The 18198-nt window shown below is 42.8% G+C and overlaps 1 protein-coding gene across 3 annotated transcripts in view; it reads left to right on the forward strand.

Moving 5' to 3' along the window:
* The window catches only part of TTLL11 (tubulin tyrosine ligase like 11), a 37822-nt gene extending 20848 nt beyond the window's left edge, over positions 1–16974 (forward strand). For all 3 annotated transcript variants that reach the window (XM_059865185.1, XM_059865183.1, XM_059865186.1), the window contains 3 exons: positions 10337–10564; positions 12553–12668; positions 14532–16974. In XM_059865185.1, coding sequence (XP_059721168.1) covers positions 10337–10564; positions 12553–12668; positions 14532–14824 — 637 coding nt within the window. In that variant the 3' untranslated portion in view covers positions 14825–16974. The remainder of the gene's footprint in view (positions 1–10336; positions 10565–12552; positions 12669–14531) is intronic.
* Positions 16975–18198: the final 1224 nt, after the last annotated feature.

The following is an 18198-nucleotide window of genomic DNA, read 5'->3' on the forward strand; positions in this document are numbered from 1 at the left end:
GCCTGGGCAGCTTTTGATGAGTTAGACATGTGAGGGAGACTTTTAAATGTGATGTTTGTCAATGTTCCTTCAGTTCAGATTACTGAAATGTTAACTTGGTTTTTCTGTAGTTGAGAGTATTTATTTCTACTGCTATTTCTCATCCTGCTCAAGGAACTTGCCTCAATGACTCTCTTCAGTTTTGTGAAGCAGATGTTGTGCTATCTTGATCTTTGCTCTCTGTTCTTGCTTTTCCAATTATTTATCTGCTACATCCTTAAGAGCATTTAACCTTTCTCCTATTGATTAGGACAGGCCCTATTGGAAATTCTATGAACTACAGTGTGAGATGTCCCTCCATAAAGGGAAGGATCTGGTAATGCTTGACTGACAGAACAGTTCTACATTGGTTTTAAGAGCCACTTATGTTGTACTACAACAACAAGAAATACACTACCGAGTGCAGAACACTGGCAAATAATTTCAGTGTGCTGTGGCAGAAGTCCCAGCACAGAAAAGATAATTAAATGTGATGATAGATCTTTTACTTTCGAAGTGGCTATAATCTGAAACATTTTAATTGACTAAAAATGGGTAATAATGGATAATAATATTTCTTTTAAAATAGCTAAAACCACCTCCCTTGCATAGATACAGATTAATTTGTGATTATTCCTGTTTGAGCCTTCACCACTGCAAAAAGTGCTGTTATTCACAGTCCAGTTTTGCAAGCAGGTCTGTGTTTGCTCACACACTGTATTCCAAGCACTCACATCTTGACTGGACAGGCTGTACTTTAACTTGCACATAAAGAGTGAATTCAGTCTTACCCTGAATCTCCTGCAATGACCCCGTATTGAGGGACAGCTGGAAGTGCTTACAGTGTACTCAGCAAGTGAGTGGATGACAGGCCCAGCTCATTTGGAAATTGTAATGGACAAGAACTGATATGGGCTGCAGGACTTGAAAAGGTTTCATTTTCAGCACTGTGGAATTAATTGGCCCAAGCCCATGGTGTGCTTTAGCAGTAATTGGTGTGTGCAGTGCCCCTGGCTCGGGGGTGAGCCCAGCTCTGGGTCTGTGCTATCAAACTGGGACTGGAGACTACTTTGGCCAATTAGACTTGAATCACAGTGTTTTGAGATGCAGCTAATCTAATTAGTTTTTTATTGACATCTCTTTTCTTTCTTTTTTCTCTCTTGTGAGCAGTAGAGGAAGGAAGGGAGATAAGCTAAGGAATGTGACCTGTGTCTCCATAAAACCTGAACTTTCCCAACATCTGAATGTATCAAAACACGCTCTAGCAATTACATCTCCTAGATATTCACACCATATTACATTTTAAGTTGATCATTAAGAAGGGTTTGGTTTTCTTTTTGCTTTTTCCCCTCTTACAATGATTCTTACATAAAAAGAAAGCCTTTGTGATAAAGTGCAGAGAAAAGGAAAACAATGTCTTTTTCCTCAAGTTTTTGTAGTGCAGCCATAGGATTGTTGTAATGTCCAAGGTTTGCCCAAAGAGAAAGGAGGTCAGAAGTAAAGGAGGGCTGCTTCATCTCTTTCCAAATGGCATCAAAATGAACATGGAGGCAGCAGGTCTAAATACATCTTTGGATTCAGTAATTTGATTAGAAATTGTCAGTGATTGGTGGTAGGAGAGCCTGGTTTCAGGCAGGTTGAGATGCAGTTTGTGTCCCTCAGCACTGTCTCAGCAGCTCTGGCTGGGGCTCAGTTCTGCTGTCCAAGCCTCCTTCCCAAAGTGCCACGTGGATTTTGGAGCTCCTCTGCTGCCTGCTCCTGCTTTGGCTGAATTCTAACAAAGTAAGCTGCTTTGTGCTGCTTTGCTTTGTTTTTTAGACCATGAAGTCAGCAGGACTTCAGAGCATCCCTGGGAGCTGTGTTGCATGCAGCTGTTTGCTGTATCCAGGCATTGCTGAGGGGCAGCTTCAGCTGAAACCAGTGAAAACTCAGGTTAAATATGGCCAGAGATGTGCTCCAGTTACATTGGGTAGGAAATAAAACAACAGCAACTCTGACCTTACTCATCAACTACTGAAGTGTTTGGTGGAGCCAGCCTTCTGCTGGAAGGCACCTTAGAGATCATCTCATGCTACCCCCTATAATTTCCTCTTTAGTTTTCAATACAAGAAAGCTGTTGTAGCTTGAAGTTAAAACCACTTTTTTTTCCCCTCTCCTAAAGTTAAAGGCAACATCTGTGTGTGCCTTCCCTGTCCAGGGGGGTTCACTGAAGTTTTGTGTTCACACAGGGAAGGGCATTCATAGGTAGGTTTGAGTGCAAAGTGTTTTTTCCTGGCACTTCAAGATGTTAATCATTTGAGCTGAGTTTCTGCTATCAGCAAAATCATCTTCACCTCTAGGTAGCCTGTAGCTTGCTAACATAATCTAGTTTTTGGGTGGTATCTACTGCAGAGCAGTGATTCAGCTACACTCTCAACTGTAGAGTTTTTTCCTGGCTTTGTATATGCACAATTTCCATTACTAATCTTCAGTTAAATGCTTCTTGAAAGAAATTTGATTTTCAGAATATCAGCTTAATTGCCTTGTCTAAAATGAAAGATATATGTGTATTTAATTTGACATTTTTTTCTCTTTCACCTTTGGAGTGTTTGTGCTGCATAGAAGCAACTCTGCCTTTAAATCAATTTTCCCAGTTGCTCTGTAATGTAAACTCCAATAACTTCTAATTTTCTGTAATCTCTCTTATACTGAATTGCTTCCCACCAGATAGTTTTCATAGCATAAGTGTACAGGTATATACCACAAACAGAAATTGTAGTTACAGTGTATATTTATGTCTGGATGTACAGCAGGGCTATGTGTGTATGGTAGAAAAATGTCTTATTTCATACCTGTCTCCTTGATATTTTTACAGTTTCTGTGTTATGTGTAACTGAAACTGCAACCAGCTGTGAGAGTTTTGTATAAAACATCTGGGGGAGCCCTGAGTGCTTTGTCCTGGTCTCCAGTTCCTTGTGTGACTCCTGAGTCATGGCATGTACTCTGTGTTCTCTCAGGAATGGCACAACCCATGAACAAATTGATTTCAAAAAATCAGATTTCATGCAGCCTAGAAGATGTTAGAACCAATTGATCAGCCAAGGGCAGGCTGAGGTGCATCAGCTCACCAGGGAAGAAACAAATCCCTCCTTGGAGTGGGGCTCCATCACAGACTCAGAGTAGGTAACAGTGAATGCAATAAATGAATGTGCACACACAGATTATACCCCTGAGCACCAGTGCAAAGTCCTTACATGCAGGTGCCTTGTAAGAATTAGAATTTAAAATAACATGGATATAAATGACAGCTGAAATACCTGTCTTTTTTCCTTTGACAGTACTGTGATTTCTTGGGACAAAGTTGAAAATTTTATCTTTTTCTGGCAATATGTTTACATATCGAGACTTTTTTTCCCTGTTATAATTATGTGATAAATGCAAGCATTTATTTTTGCTAACATTTGGTTTTAAATAGAGATGGAAAGAGAAGTGAAGGAAAAATGAAGACTATTTCACAGATTTTTTTGCAGGAGGTTTATTATTCTCGTTAGCTTCAGGCCATCTGAAAGTTACATGTGTCAGGCACTGCACATAATGAGTGAATATTGGATCATAAACATATTTGAGAACTGTTTGCTTACTGCCCTGTTCATACTCAAATAATGGTGAGGGAGTGCAAAGCAGGTTTTTAAGGGACAGCAATATTAAGTGCTTGGATTTTGGTTTGACTTAAGCAGAGGCATTGAGCAGAAAAATAACATTTTCCCTCTTACAGATATCCTTCAGGTGTCAGTTCTGCAGGATCCTAGTTTTATTACATCAATCACAAGCAGCTTAAGGCTTCCAAAAACATAGTCACAGACAGATGTTGAGCCTGTCTGGGGATTAGAAATATCCTCTTCCATTAAGTATAAATTAACTTAATCACCAGGTATGAAAGATAAGCAGCATAAACATCATTCCCTGAAGCTTTCATTAAAATTAAAATTCTATTTAAAACTAGGCTTGTACTTTCTATGACTTGATCCCCCTTCAAAGAGATTATATCTGCTGTAAATTTTTACAGTGACAGAGTGACAGAAATTAATGTATTGGGGGCAGTGATGTTCTCTATAATTTAGCTTCTGCTGCAAGTCATCTTTCAGCAAGAGAGATGATTGGCTTATTTTTAAGTAATAATTGGTCTCTAGTCTCTGAAACACTGAGAAAGCAATAAAACTGCCTAGCACCCAGTAGCCACAAAATGAAAGCATGAAGTCACATGACTTAATAGCAGTGTAATCATCAGGAGTGTTATTTTGTGTATGAGAATTCACCTGCTTTAATAGGAGGATTAAGGCTGATAAAATGCAATTGCAGTGCTGCTTTCTGCTCCCTTGGATGACAGGGTAAAGCTCCTTTTCTGTCCCAGCATAAGAACAACTGCTTTCTAAGAATAATTTCCACATGGGAAGAAATATCCTGGGGTTTTATTTTTTTTTCCTGCTCTAATGTAAGACACTTGGTGGTCTAATTTCAGTGTGTTCCCAGGCTTTACAGCTGGTTTGCCTTTGCACTATCCTGCATTATTATTTTTTTCAGGCACACTTTTCTAAAGAAACAAAAGAAACTCTGCAGAAATAATGAGGCACATAAGTACCTTGAAAGCAAATAGTGAACACAAATAAATCTACTAGGAATAATAACAGCTACCTCCACAAAAAATAAAGTATTGGGGACTATATTTAATGATCTTTGTTCTGTAATAATTTTTGCTACAGTGGAACAAAGTCTTTGGATGCAGGATTTGCATTGCTTATCCATTATTTCATTACAGTAATGCCATATTTTCTGCTGCACTCATAGCTGACAGGTAATAACATAAGCATTCACTGCTTGTGTTACATTAAGAGTAATAAATCTGTAGTGAATACAGAATGATACCACCATTATTCTTAAGAGGAGAAAGCTGGAAGTAAAGAATTCAATTAATAATTAGGAAAAAGCTGGGTTATTTCAGCACCTGAGACTCCTCAGATGCATTTCTCCTTTAATTATTTAAACTATGAATTAGGGAGGGCTATAGAGATCAAACCACAGCTCTAGACTTCTCTGCATATGAAATGAAAATGTCAGTACTGTTCTCATCCCTGGCTTTGTGTCCCTGGTGTGGAGCAGAGCAGGATCCCTGCCAAGTTTCTACATCTTGGAAACACTCATTAACACTGTGTGAAGGCAGCAAACTTTCCAGTCTTCTGTTTTCTGCCAAAAGCTATTTAATCTTTAATGAGAAGTGTTTATTTTTATAATAAATCCATCAGTCTGAAGAGGCAGTGAACCATCCTTCTCAGAAAGGGGGCTGATGGCTGTGGCAGACAAACAGCACTCCAGGGACAGAGCAGAGAGCCCAGAGCTGCTGGGATGGCTGCTGGCAGCATGCAGGAGCTTGGCCTTCACTTTTCCAACAGTCTCATCAATTATTTTGGGTTTGTTCCTCCAATGGCAAAGCTATGGAGTACATTTTACCCATGGATTCACCTGAAATGTGTTTGCCAGCTCTCCAAAACAAGCAGCGTGCTCTGTGCCCTTCACCCTTCTGCAGGGACACCATTGTCAGGCCTGGAAGCTGCAGGTGAGGTTTAAAATCTTAAGAGAGGTGATTTACCCAATTTATTTCTTTAACTGAGATACTGGGGTTTTGTTCTCTCAGAGAGAGATGGAAATTCTGCTTTCAGCATTTTCTGCTTCCCAGAGACAGGACAGCTGCTGTGTTTTCAAAATGTATTTGGTGTGATCAGAAGTTCGTTGTCTGCCAACAGCGTGGTGATTATCAATCCTTCTGTTTGATTGATTCTGCTCTGTGAAATATGGACTCTTTACTGGGCTTGCTCTGCCTGCCTCAAAGCATTCTCCAAAGTGTTGAATAAACTATGTAATAGTCATAATTTTTCCAACATCACGTCAAAAATCTCTTACTCTGTGGGTTTAACATTCTTTTAATACTTCTATCTTTGTGCAACTATATCATTATTTTGAAAGGTGGAAATTCTTGTGCTATTGATGTTTTTTTTCTTTGCCAGAGGGTGAAGAGGAGATGAATATTCATTTTCTACAAATGGCACTCAGAGTAGCCAGAACAAAACAAAAGCTGATTACTCACACAACATGCAGACAAACCATGAAACTGCTTGCTATGACATCCTGGGAGTACCAGAAGTCTCTGTGTTAATAAAATAATGGGATTAGTTCATAAAAGCAAATTCATGAATGGTTGATAATGCAGAGACAGTGCTCTGGCTTGGCCTTAGTTTCCTAAATTATTTATTTCTGTGAATGAGCACATGAATATATTTCCTTCCTACATGCTCCAGGTACAAACACTTGCCTGTTCTTTGGGAGGTCCATATTCTGTGGTGATAATGGCTGGATAGATAGATTTGTCATGCAAAATATTCTCTGCTTTTAACTATGTTAACATAGTCCTTGCTTGGAGAATAGAGGCTCAGCTGAGGGAATAATTATAGCTTCAGAATCCAGAACATAGTATTTTCTTTTATTAGGTAAGCAGTTGTAAGCTGATACTGAAATTGCTTAATTTATACTTCTAGCAATGCCCTAAATGTAAAATACATCAAGTAAGCATTCTTAGAAATATTAATATTGTGATTCTTACCTCATTTTACTTTGAATTTGACAGCTAGGTTTTATGTACAAGTGTACAAAATGCTGCAAATTTTGAAGCCTTTAATTAGTAGTTGCAAATTTGTTTGTCCCTTAGCAACTTGTATTTGCATAAAGATTAAGGCTGGTCAGAAAGAAAGGAATAAAACATAGATGGAGGAAACATTAATAAATTAGTAATCATGTATAAAAGATAACTAGTCTTAGATATCATTTCCATAAACTTTATTAAAATTTAAATTTTTTTTTAAAGCTGCACTACAGTTGATCTTTTCTAAAGAGTGATCTTTCATAAGCTGTAGAATTAGAGAAAGGAGTGTATCGAGGTCAGACATTAGTATGTAAATGAAGCTTTGCTTTTTTCTGTGTGACAACAGAAGCATTACCTTATATTTGACCTTTCATTCATTTGCCTGACTCAGCTGTGTCAGTCAAAACAATTAATTCTAACGAGCAGCTTTAGAGAGTGGGGCTCAGCTCTCTTCTCCTCCCCTGGCCTGTTGGAAAGCCCCAGGAGAGGAGGGAAGCTGGGCAGGGTTCTCTGGAGATGGGGAGCTGCTGGTCCCTTCCCCAGAGCCCCAGTGAGCCCCTGAGGTTGGCACACCCAGCCCTGGCACAGTGTTCCAGGTGGGGATGGACAGGGCTGGGAGCAGCCTGGCATAGGGAATGGTGTCCCTGCCCATGGATGGACCTGGATGGGCTTGAAGGCTCCTTCCAACTCAAACTGTTCCATGGTTCTGTGAGATTTCAAGTGAGATTACAAAAAAGAATACTTCTGTGTTTTTCAGCTGACTGCTGAGCTAAAGGCAGACACGGAGATGAAAATCCCCCTCACATTTTCACCGTTGCTGGACTCAGAGCTGTATTTCTGCTCTTTGTAGCTCCTTCCTCCTGCACTCTTGACATCATCTCTCCTCTCTGCTTGTTTTTTTTCCACCTTTTTCTTCCTTCTGCTGTGCTCTGAGGAAGCTCTGACCCTGTTTTTGGCTGGGTGACCCCTGGGGAGCTCAGTCCCTCGCGGTGTGGCGCTGGCAGATGGCAGCCAAACACCAGAGAACACAAAATGGGCATTGCAAGGGGAGCAGTTTGAGGCAAAACCAGGCTGTGCACCCTTTCCTTGGAAATGTGCAATCCCAGTAAAATTCTGTATTTATAGGCACTGCACTTGGCTGTATGGACCTACCCAGGCTCTCTTAATTAGTCATGTTGAGACCACACCAAGGTGGGGGCACACAGGTGTGTGAATAATACAGAAAATAAACTTTTATTGAGAGAGTGTCTGTGGTAGCAGTGGAGAATTGTACCCTGAATATAGGCAGTGTAAATCAGGGAAGGTAAGTGTGCAGAGTAAGCAGGTTTGTGGATCAATTCATAGTGCAGACACAGGCAAGCCCTTGTGCAGGTTTGCATTGGAAAGTCTGAGTTTTATTAGAAGTGCAAAATATCTCTTTCACTGTAATTCAAATTGTATGATCATATTAATTGGGCTCTAGTGTTTTAAAAAAAGGAAAAGTAAGGAAATCTTGTGGGGAAAGCTAAAGAATGAAAACAAATCATTAAACTTAATGAAAGTCCTAACCTGCAAAAGCAAACTAAGAAGTGTGTTCCCTTTTCTTTCTTTTTTACTGAATAGCAGTACAACATTTGGCAATAAAGACTAGATTAAGTTTTCTTGTCCTGATTTAAATATTTTACAGCCTTTCCCAGTGTATAAGTGGAAAGGAATGAGACATGTGGTAGCATATAAAAAACCACTGGTTTAATTTTAAAATACTTTTCTAAGAAGTATGGATTTAAGAGCTCTCTCCAAACTTCAGTAAAAGTTTGAAATGGGATGCTGGTTCTGAGCTTTATGCATGACCTCAAAGACAGCTGTGGGCTTTTCTCCATAGAAAGGAGGGGAAGCAGGAAATTCTGGGTGGTACTTTAGAGCCTCTGCTTTATTGCATTCGAGAATATTTTTTCTTTGACCAAAATACAATTATTTTTTTAATGCCCTCAACCAAACCAAAGATATTTCAGTAATTTGGCTATGTCCATTCCCCCTCATCCAGGGTGAAGAGTCTTCTGTGGCTCCCAGCAGGGATGATGTGTTCAGAGCACTGGGTCTGGTTTGGGTGTTCTCTCCATGCCACTTCTCATTGCTGTGGAGGATGGAGGGTGAAAAATGAAGGGCTGAAAAAAACCTCCTTTAAAGTACTTCATCAGAAATTCCAGGGGCTGCTGTTCAGCAGGGAAGAGGGGTGGTTTGGGAAGGAGCTGCAGGTTTGCAGAGGAGGAGGTGCTGTTCCCCAGCCCAGTTTCAGGGGTTTGAGGGGATGGACAAGGCTCCAGCCTCACTCTGAGAGCACTGGGCAGAATTCAGGGCTCTGAAGCTGATCCCTTTAATAGTCTCTTTAGTGTTTGCTATAAGAAATGAAATATTCTCAACTCTGCTTCTGCCTTGTAAAGTAAAGCTTTACATTTTTTTAACTAAAAACATTAATGATGAATGAATAATGTACAATCCAGAACACTGTTGAATTTAAAATGAGAAAGAGTTTGGGGCTTCCAGGCATCATTAAAATGAGAGTTGTGTTACAAACAGCACAACCTCCTCTCTGCTGGGTACAAGGTATCACATTTGGTCAAGGTCTGGTTCAACTGGCTGAAGATTTGAATTTTTAAATTCATTAAGAGACTTTTAAGATTAAAAATAGAAGCCTGTGTGCTTGTTGTTTCTTGGCTGTACATACTCTTGCTCTTTTGCCAGGTGTTCAACAGCAGTGACACCCCCATCCCATCTTACATGAGAAAGAACAACACTAATAACTAAGCTTTACTTAACTAATGACAAAAATAACATTATTTTTCTACTTTGCTATCTGCAGCAAAGAGGAGCATAATCAAAGCACTACCTAAGGTTGTTATTTATTTTTAAAGTCTTTTTAGGCTTTTATAAAAACCGCAATCACATTTATAGACATTCAACCTCAGTAAGTGTGACTACAAAAGAAAATAATTATTTTAACATTTGGCAGCAACAGTCTTAGAAGGCCAGGTGCTTTGTAAACAGCAGTGTGACAGTGCCACCCCAACAGCAGTGGCTCGGTGTCCACGAGTGCCCTGGTCTGTGGGAGGTGTCCCTGTGGCAGGGGCTGGATGGGCTGAGCTCTGAGGTGTCCCTGTGGCAGGGGCTGGATGGGCTGAGCTCTGAGGTGTCCCTGTGGCAGGGGCTGGATGGGCTGAGCTCAGCTCCCTCCCAGGCTGAGTGTCCCTGTGGCAGGGGCAGGATGGGCTGAGCTGAGCTCCCTCCCAGGCTGAGGTGTCCCTGTGGCAGGGGCAGGATGGGCTGAGCTCAGCTCCCTCCCAGGCTGAGGTGTTCCTGTAGCAGGGGCAGGATGGGCTGAGCTCAGCTCCCTCCCAGGCTGAGTGTCCCTGTGGCAGGATGGGCTGAGCTCAGCTCCCTCCCAGGCTGAGTGTCCCTGTGGCAGGATGGGCTGAGCTCAGCTCCCTCCCAGGCTGAGTGTCCCTGTGGCAGGATGGGCTGAGCTCAGCTCCCTCCCAGGCTGAGGTGTCCCTGTGGCAGGATGGGCTGAGCTCAGCTCCCTCCCAGGCTGAGGTGTCCCTGTGGCAGGGGCAGGATGGGCTGAGCTCAGCTCCCTCCCAGGCTGAGTGTCCCTGTGGTTCTGTGCTGCAGGTGCCAGAGTCCGGAGCGGGCGCCGGGAGCGATTGAGGAGCCTCTGGACGCTGTCCCCGGCCCCGAGGCCGCTCTGCCCTCGCTGTGCCTCAAGCAGGTGTTCCCCAAGTACGCCAGGCACTTCAGCTACCTGCGCCTCGTGGACAGGGTGGCCGCCCTGTTCATCCGCTTCCTCGGGGTCAAAGGGACAACCAAGCTGGGCCCAACGGGGTTCCGCACCTTCATAAGGTCAGTGGGGGAAGGTGGCCCTGCTAGTGGTACCCTCAGCTTGCAGGCTGTGTGATGCCTTCCAGCGTGGAGCCAGTGCCTGTTCTGTTCTAAAATACATTCCATCAATCCAGGCTCCTGCAATACCTGACCTAGGAGTGTGTGTCTGGGAGGAAGTTGGGTCTTTATTTGACAGCAGATCACCGATACTGTGGCAGATACAATTTACCGTCTTCGTCAACATGTCACGTTCCCGGTAAATGGTGGAAATATCATTGTGAGGAAGTGACAACTGAAATTGGGTCACTTGATGTGATTCTGTTGGCTCTGGAGGCACTGCTGGCCGCCCCAGGCCACGGGAAGGATTCCCAAATGCCAGTTCCTGATGCACCATGCAGGGAGGATTTGCATTGTGAAATTGCACCTTGCAATGTCAAGGAACTCAATTTATTTTTTCACATACTTTTTTATTTAGGAGGGTTTTTTCATTGTTTTTTATGGCTGTATCTGTTCTAGTCATGGTACAAATACCTCATTTTCTGTCTTTCATTGACTATGACAAAAGAAATGAGCAGCAGCAGCAGATGTACTCTTAAAACACAGATCCTGTTTCTATGCAGATGCATTTAGCATTCAGGAATGAATATAAAACAACTTGGTTTATACAAATGATGATATATAGAAAATGTCTGAAGGCATCTGCTCTATCCACAGACCAGCACAGGATTGCATCCAGTTCTGTATTTTTTGTAGCTTTATCCAGCCTTATTTTGGCACTTGTCAGAGGAACACAGAATAAATGCCAACATTTTCTTTTAAGAATATTCAGATAAATTGCCGTAGCTCAATGAAATAGCATTTGCAGTTTCTTAATGCATGTTAAATTAAACTTTTTAATACTGGCAGATATTTTTGTTTATTTTCTCCCAGAGCATCTATGCCAGCTATAAGGCCCCTTTTTGAAGAGCTGTCATTGCTGTTCATTTCAGAAGGAAGGTCAGGTTTCCGTGCGTTGTATCACTTTTCAGGAAAAAAATGGTACACGAGTGGGATTTTGTGTGTGGGCAGGTGCTTGCAAAGACTGTCCACCCAAATTCTGGCTCATCAAAATCTGTTTTCCTTTAATGTTTTCTTCATTCTAAAAAAGTAGCTTAAAGGGAAACACTGACTGTCTCTAGTCCTTGCTTGGATGCTGCCTGGGAGGTTTTGGGCTATCTAGGCAAGGCCTTACTCTATTTTAAGGGAGCTCTGTTGAGGTTACTAAAGAGTGAAATTTGCTTCCATTGGCAGAGTTTGGGGTGGATTTTTTTATGGTTTTTTTTTTTTTTTTTTTTTTTTTTTTTCTTTTCTGGCAAGAAATTTTGGCCAGCTCGTTGGCACGGGCAGTGGTGGCAGCCAGGCTGGCAGAAATGTGGAAATGCTGGACACAGGGCTGTCCCCAGGGCTGGTCAGCACTCAGACACACAAAATGCCAGCCCCACACCAGAGCTGCACCCAGTGCTGCTCTCCACACAGGTTCCATTCCACGAGGGGCAATCCTGTCAGTGCTCAGGCATGGAGGAGCAAGGCTGTGCCTGAAAGCTTCCTCCTGCCTTTCCAAACAGGATCAGGCAGACAAATAAAAGGATATTTCTCTGTGCAAGCCCTGCCTTGTGCAGATAGTCTGTGCAGATATGTGGTGGGTTTTGCAGTGTACCAATTAATTCCATCTCTTACAGCCTCAGAGTACTGGCAATACCCTGGGAGAAAGCTCTGTGTAACAGTCAGGTCATATTTTTAATTGAAATATTCTGGGTTTGGGCCTGTTCCATTCAGATAGGAGCATTTAATGAATGCTGGTTTGTTTGCTCTCTGCTGTGTGTGTTTTATTAGACTGAGCACGTTACAGTGGCTCTGTACACATGACATGGGTAAACTTTTCTCCTGCAAGTTGCCCTTGCAGAATTTTTCCTAACTTGGGAGTTTGGATGTAATGAGAATCTCATCTTTATTTTGTTTCTTTTTAACAGAAACTGTAAACTGAGTAACAGCAATTTTTCAATGGCTGCTGTAGATATCCTATATATTGATATCACAAGGAGGTGGAACAGCATGGGCATTGACCACAAGGAATCAGGTACCCCAGGTTTGTATTCAAAAAGTATGAAATCTGACTTTTGGGGTTATTTTTTTCAATTTTAGTTGCTCAGGTATACCTCAAACATTGATAGAAATGGGAAGAAGCCATGTACACCTGAGGCATGCACATACACAACCAATTCTCCTGGTTAGTGCTGTGGCAGTTACCCTTCAGGATAGTATTACTTTAGGTAATTTCACAGCTATATAAAATCTGAGTGTTTGCATTTAGCATTTCAGGGTGGGTATAAATCACTTATGTGGTTGGCTGGTAGAATTTCACCTGGAAAAATAACAGATTTGCAACTGAATCTTCAGGCTCTCAAAAACTAAGAGATTTGTGTATGGTGTCAATGAACTAGAAGCTTTTTAGGTGTTCAAACTGTCCACCTGTTTCTCTTGGCTTCATGTTCAGCCCACTCCCAGCTGTAGCCAAGACAAGCATGATTCTGTTGTTCTAGAGCAGCTTCTAACTTTTTCCATAATATGCTTCACATGAGTGTCACTTCTGGGGAGAAAGTGTGTGTGTTTCCAGAGGTGCTTTCCCTGCCTGCAGCTCACCGTGACTGATAAAATAATTTACTGAGCTGGCAGCTGCTGCTTTCAGATAACTCAACAATTCCTTTGCAAGCTGTTCTACAGCCAAGATCGTAAACGACCCCAGCTGCAGCCTTGGTTGAGAGAAATTATACTTCAGAATGTAATTGTCATATTTTGAAAAGGTGCCTTTCCTACAGCATCAATAAGCCAACACAGTTAAAAACCCCAAACCTTTCAATATCTCGTCCTAAAATAATCTTAAGTGTATGTTCAAACTGGGAGAGCTTGTGGCATTCTGCACAACCAACTGGGGTCTGGCTTCTTAATTAAGAATTTGAGTAGGTATTACATCAAGGTTTTAAATACAATAATTAGTGTTAATACTCAGCTTCTCTTCCCCTTGGCTCTGGTAATGTGCTGTTAGCGAGAGGTGATCGAACAGCAGCTGAAGAGTCTCCCCTGCAGCACGGGGCTTCTGCAGGGAACTTTTGTGTGAGAAGGGGTAGAGCAGTTGTATTAGAGCAGAGACATTTTTTGGCACTGCACTCTTGAGCTGTTTGCTTTTCATTCAGCTGAAACAACTGTTGTGGAGTTGCTGGGTATGACTGAAAAATGGCCTCTTCACCTTCAAAAGGGTTTGTACCTGGTACAGGCTGTGTAGGAGGGAAGCAGTGCTTCAAACAAACTCATGTCTTGCTAAGGTGATACTTTGGTAATGGGGTTACCTTCACAGTGCTGCAGACTGAAATAACACACTGGAGTGAACTTTTGGGTCAGATCGGTCTCTAAAAGACTCCATTCAGCTGCCGACAAAAACTTGTTTTTCTCTCCAGCTGGATTGTTTTCTTGATGCTCAGTGTGTTACGGTGTGTCTCATTTGGTTTCAATTTAATAATTTTGGCAGCAGAAATCAAAGCTAATACTACATCAGTGTAATGGTGTGATATCCTAAAATGGGTTCTTGCTGTACCACTTTGCCTCTGGATTGCAGGCTGAGCTCTGCAAAGCCAGAAGCTGCCTCAATGATAGAGAGTATCAGCCATCTGTAACCCAGCCTGGGTTTACCCTGCTCTGAAACACCCAATGAGCGTGACACGAATAAAACCTTGGCTTTTGGTCTTTGAAGGACAATTTCTTTGCTTTCTGAGCATTCCAGGTTGCTGCCATTTAAATGAAAAGATGTGAACTAGCAGGATTGTTTGTGTTCACACCCATCACACACGCATTTGGCTCTACTGCCACAACAAACAAGAGATAGTATTATCCCTAAGGAATGCAGGCTGCTAGAAACGCCGCACTCCAGTCTCCTGTGAGCACCTTTTCCTTGCAGGAATGTGTCTGCAAGCCTTTGTGGAAGCTTTCTTCTGCCTGGCCCAGAAGAAGTACAAGGCGCTGCCGCTGCACAAGCAGGTGCTGTCGCTGATCGAGCTCTGCGAGTGCCGCCTGGCCGCCGTGCACGGGAAGCGCCTGGTCTGGGGCTGCGGCCTCGCCCAGCCCCGCGGGGCGCTGCGGGCCTCGGGCAGCGCGCCCGGCCCCGCGCGGCCCCACGGCCACCAGGTGCTCCGGCTGCAGAAACCAGCGCAGCTAAGGGCGCTGATGTGCCGGGACAGAACTGGGAGTTAATCCCCAGCCAGGCACGCGTACTGCTGGAGGAGAGACTGGCGATGGAATTCCTTCATTTCAGAGCGACAACTATTTATTTTCAGCTGTATTTTTTATTTATGCTTTTCAAAAAGTCTACTGCAACCTCCCGTTTTCAAATAATGACTGTGGCAACAGCTATTTCTTCATCTCTCTGTGGGATTTTCTGTGCACATCCCGTGACAAACCGTGCATTCATCCTGAGTGTGTGGAAAAGAAGGACCAACCCACAGGGGATGATAACCAGCATCATGGGATTGGCTGCACTGACTGAGGCACACTCGTGTCCAAGGAATCGCATTGCTTTGTGTGCACAGGACATGTCACAGCAACCAAGGAAGGAACTGCAGTCACAAATACCAGACTGGAGAACTGAAATCTGAAATTGCACTTGTGGTCAGACTTCAGGCCTTGGACTCTCTTCTTTCCATGGCTTGGACTGTAGGTGTTGGAATCAATACAGACTTGGTCAATATCTATGTACTTATTTTTTAAAGTCAGTCTTAAAGCACTGAAATAATATTTTGGCTTCTACTTTGTACATGTCTTTGCCATGACAAGTACTGTTAGTTTTTTAAAGAAGAACTAAAACTGTTTATCCTTTTGCTTCCACAGAACCAATAAGCTCACACTTATTCACAGAAAAAGATTTACTTTCTTAAGTCAAATTGGGTGAATCAAGTGGTGATTTTGTCTTCAGGGATTCAGCACTGCTTCTGCAGAAAGCTGTACAGTGTAAAGGCCTAAGAGGTCACCTAAATTCCAGTGGAACCAAGCCTGTCACTGACTTTAGCCTAAACGAACTGCATTCTAGGTTTGCTCATTTTTTGTCTTTTGCATGATTGTTGCCCTCTTGGGACCTGCAGTAACATCTAGAGCAGATCTTTGTGTCCTTGTTCATATTCTTCGTTTTTTCACTTAAACAATGTAACTCTGTATGAATTAGATCTAAGGATGTTGTGTCAGAACTGCTGGGCTGTACTGCTGGAGTTGGACAGAGGGGTTTTATTATCCAGGAAATGAACCATGACTTCCATGATCACACACTTCTTGTGGGGGCTAAGCAGAACATGAGACTGAAGGACAGGAATAACTTGGAACTTCAGGGGTGTTGAGTGAAATTTGTCGTGGTCTCCCATTTATTACAATAATGGCTACATCTGAGCTTGATTTTCCTCCTTTGTTCTACTCTTTAATGTTAATTACTTGGCTTACATTTTAGTGTCCTCCATGCTGTCAGAAATGGCAAAGCTGTAAGATGGGCACTGAGCTTTGGGTTGAAGAACATTCCCTGAGCTCCATGTCAGAATGTTCCAGTGGCTGGTGCCCCCAAAGCATGCTGTGTCACTGAGGGGGAGTCCACCTGTTTCAAGTCAGGGACTAAATGCAGACATGGTGCATCAAGTGAGTTTGCAGTTCAGGGAATGTTTGTAGAGTTTTTTTCCTGATTTCAGTGTTAAGCAGCATGTGTTTTTCCCAAGTGGCAATAGCAGCACGGCAATGCAATGCAGGAATCAGGCTGAGCCCACACAAAACTAGTCCCCAGCATGTGTTAATCTCAGATGTGGGCATCCCTTCTCCTTACCTTTTTCTGTAACACAAATAAAATAGTAGAAGATGATCTTTTTTAGTTCAGCAGCCAGACTTTGAAATTTTATGTATTGTACATAAGAGGACAATTGTAGACTAACTAATGCCACTGCCCTCAGCCTTGTTCAAATGTCATAAAGATTATTGCAGTATGAAGACAAAATGCAGAACTCCAAAGTCTGGCACCTGTCAGAACAAATGAAGCTGAAAGGGTCGTTTTTTTCACACTTTCATTGTAATATATTTGAAGACATTCACAGGTTGAAAAATGGTTACTTCTCCTTTTGTGACATCTGACATTTGTCTTGCGATTGGCAGTGTGTTACTGGAAAATAGCTTACAGTTCCTCTCATCTCATGATTGATGTCCTGTAAAGACAGAGTTACAGAGGAGTCGGATTTGAAATGCTATGACTGCAAATGCCTTTCCCTGCACCTTTGAAGTACTATGATGTGTGGCCTGAAATATCCCGGTTTTGCAATTGTAGAACTCACTCTGATATCAGTGGAATAAATTAACTATTGTATATTGAACACTGATAAGATCTCTCTCTCTATGGGAGACCTTTATTATACTCTCTGGATCTAATAGAGGTTTTTATAGCTTGTGCATCCATAGGCTGATGCTGCATGCTCTATTCATCTCCCACTTCAAATATGAAAGGTCCCTTGTAGAATAGTCAAAATATTCAATTATCTGCCTCTAGTAATCCACTGTTCATGTATTTATATAATTGGAAAATTGAATGCTATATTATTCTTGGGGGGGGGGAATAAACCAGGGATGTACTTTAGAGATTTAATGGCAGTCACATTTCTCTTCCCTCCTGTCTAATTCAATTTCCTCTGAATATTATTTAGCATCCAATTGCATAGAGCCTTTAAGTTACCAGTCTGTGCCCATGCAAATGACCAGAGACACTTTATCCAGGATATGAATACTAATGCACTGATAATCTGTTAATCCTGAGGTACCTCTCTAGCTAAAGAAACAATACAGGAAAGGCGTTGGATTTTTAACAGCACTTTGGTATATATTCTCTTCAGAGAATACCACAGCACTGCACTCATGATTCTATTTATGACATATATGATATGAATATTGTATACCAGTGAAATCTTTCTTGTTATCAGACACACCGGGTCTGGTATTCCTTTCTGAGTAGAAATCAGAATAAAACAACATCTAACAAAAATTTGAGGCAAGTGAGTCCAGAATTTCAACCCTCTTCCCTGCAGGCTTGAATGTGCACAGACTCGCTCAGTGATTCCTTGTTGTGTTTATGTTTTTCCTCTGCATCAGGCTGTTGCAGGTAAGACCCCTAAAATCTGCCCTGGGCTCTGGGCACTCCTTGTCCTCTGTCCCACACGCCCCGTCCCTGCCGAACGTTCTGGAGCTCTGCACAGACCCTACACCAACCTCGCCGCACACCTATGGCCGCTTCCTTAGAAGGACGGGCGGGGCAGGTGCTCGCTAATTACAAAGTTAATGAGCACTGGGGACCCCAGCGCGGCCGGTGCCCTGAGCGCGAGCCCCCGTGCGGGCAGGGGCTGCTGGGTACGGCTGAGCCCTCAGGGCCCGCAGGAGGGCACGGCCGCCGCCCCGGGCCGGTGACGGCGTTCGGAGCCCCGGCGGTGAGGAGGGATCTCGTCCCGCTCCGGCCCCAGCCTGGCGGGGTAGGTGCACTCTTCCTTGTGCTGGGTGCTCGGTCAGGCGGGGATTTTGGGGTGACCGGGGCGTGGGTCCTGCGCTGCTTTATGTGGGAG

Source organism: Haemorhous mexicanus, chromosome 21 (assembly GCF_027477595.1).
Source record: "Haemorhous mexicanus isolate bHaeMex1 chromosome 21, bHaeMex1.pri, whole genome shotgun sequence".
Lineage (NCBI taxonomy): Eukaryota > Metazoa > Chordata > Aves > Passeriformes > Fringillidae > Haemorhous > Haemorhous mexicanus.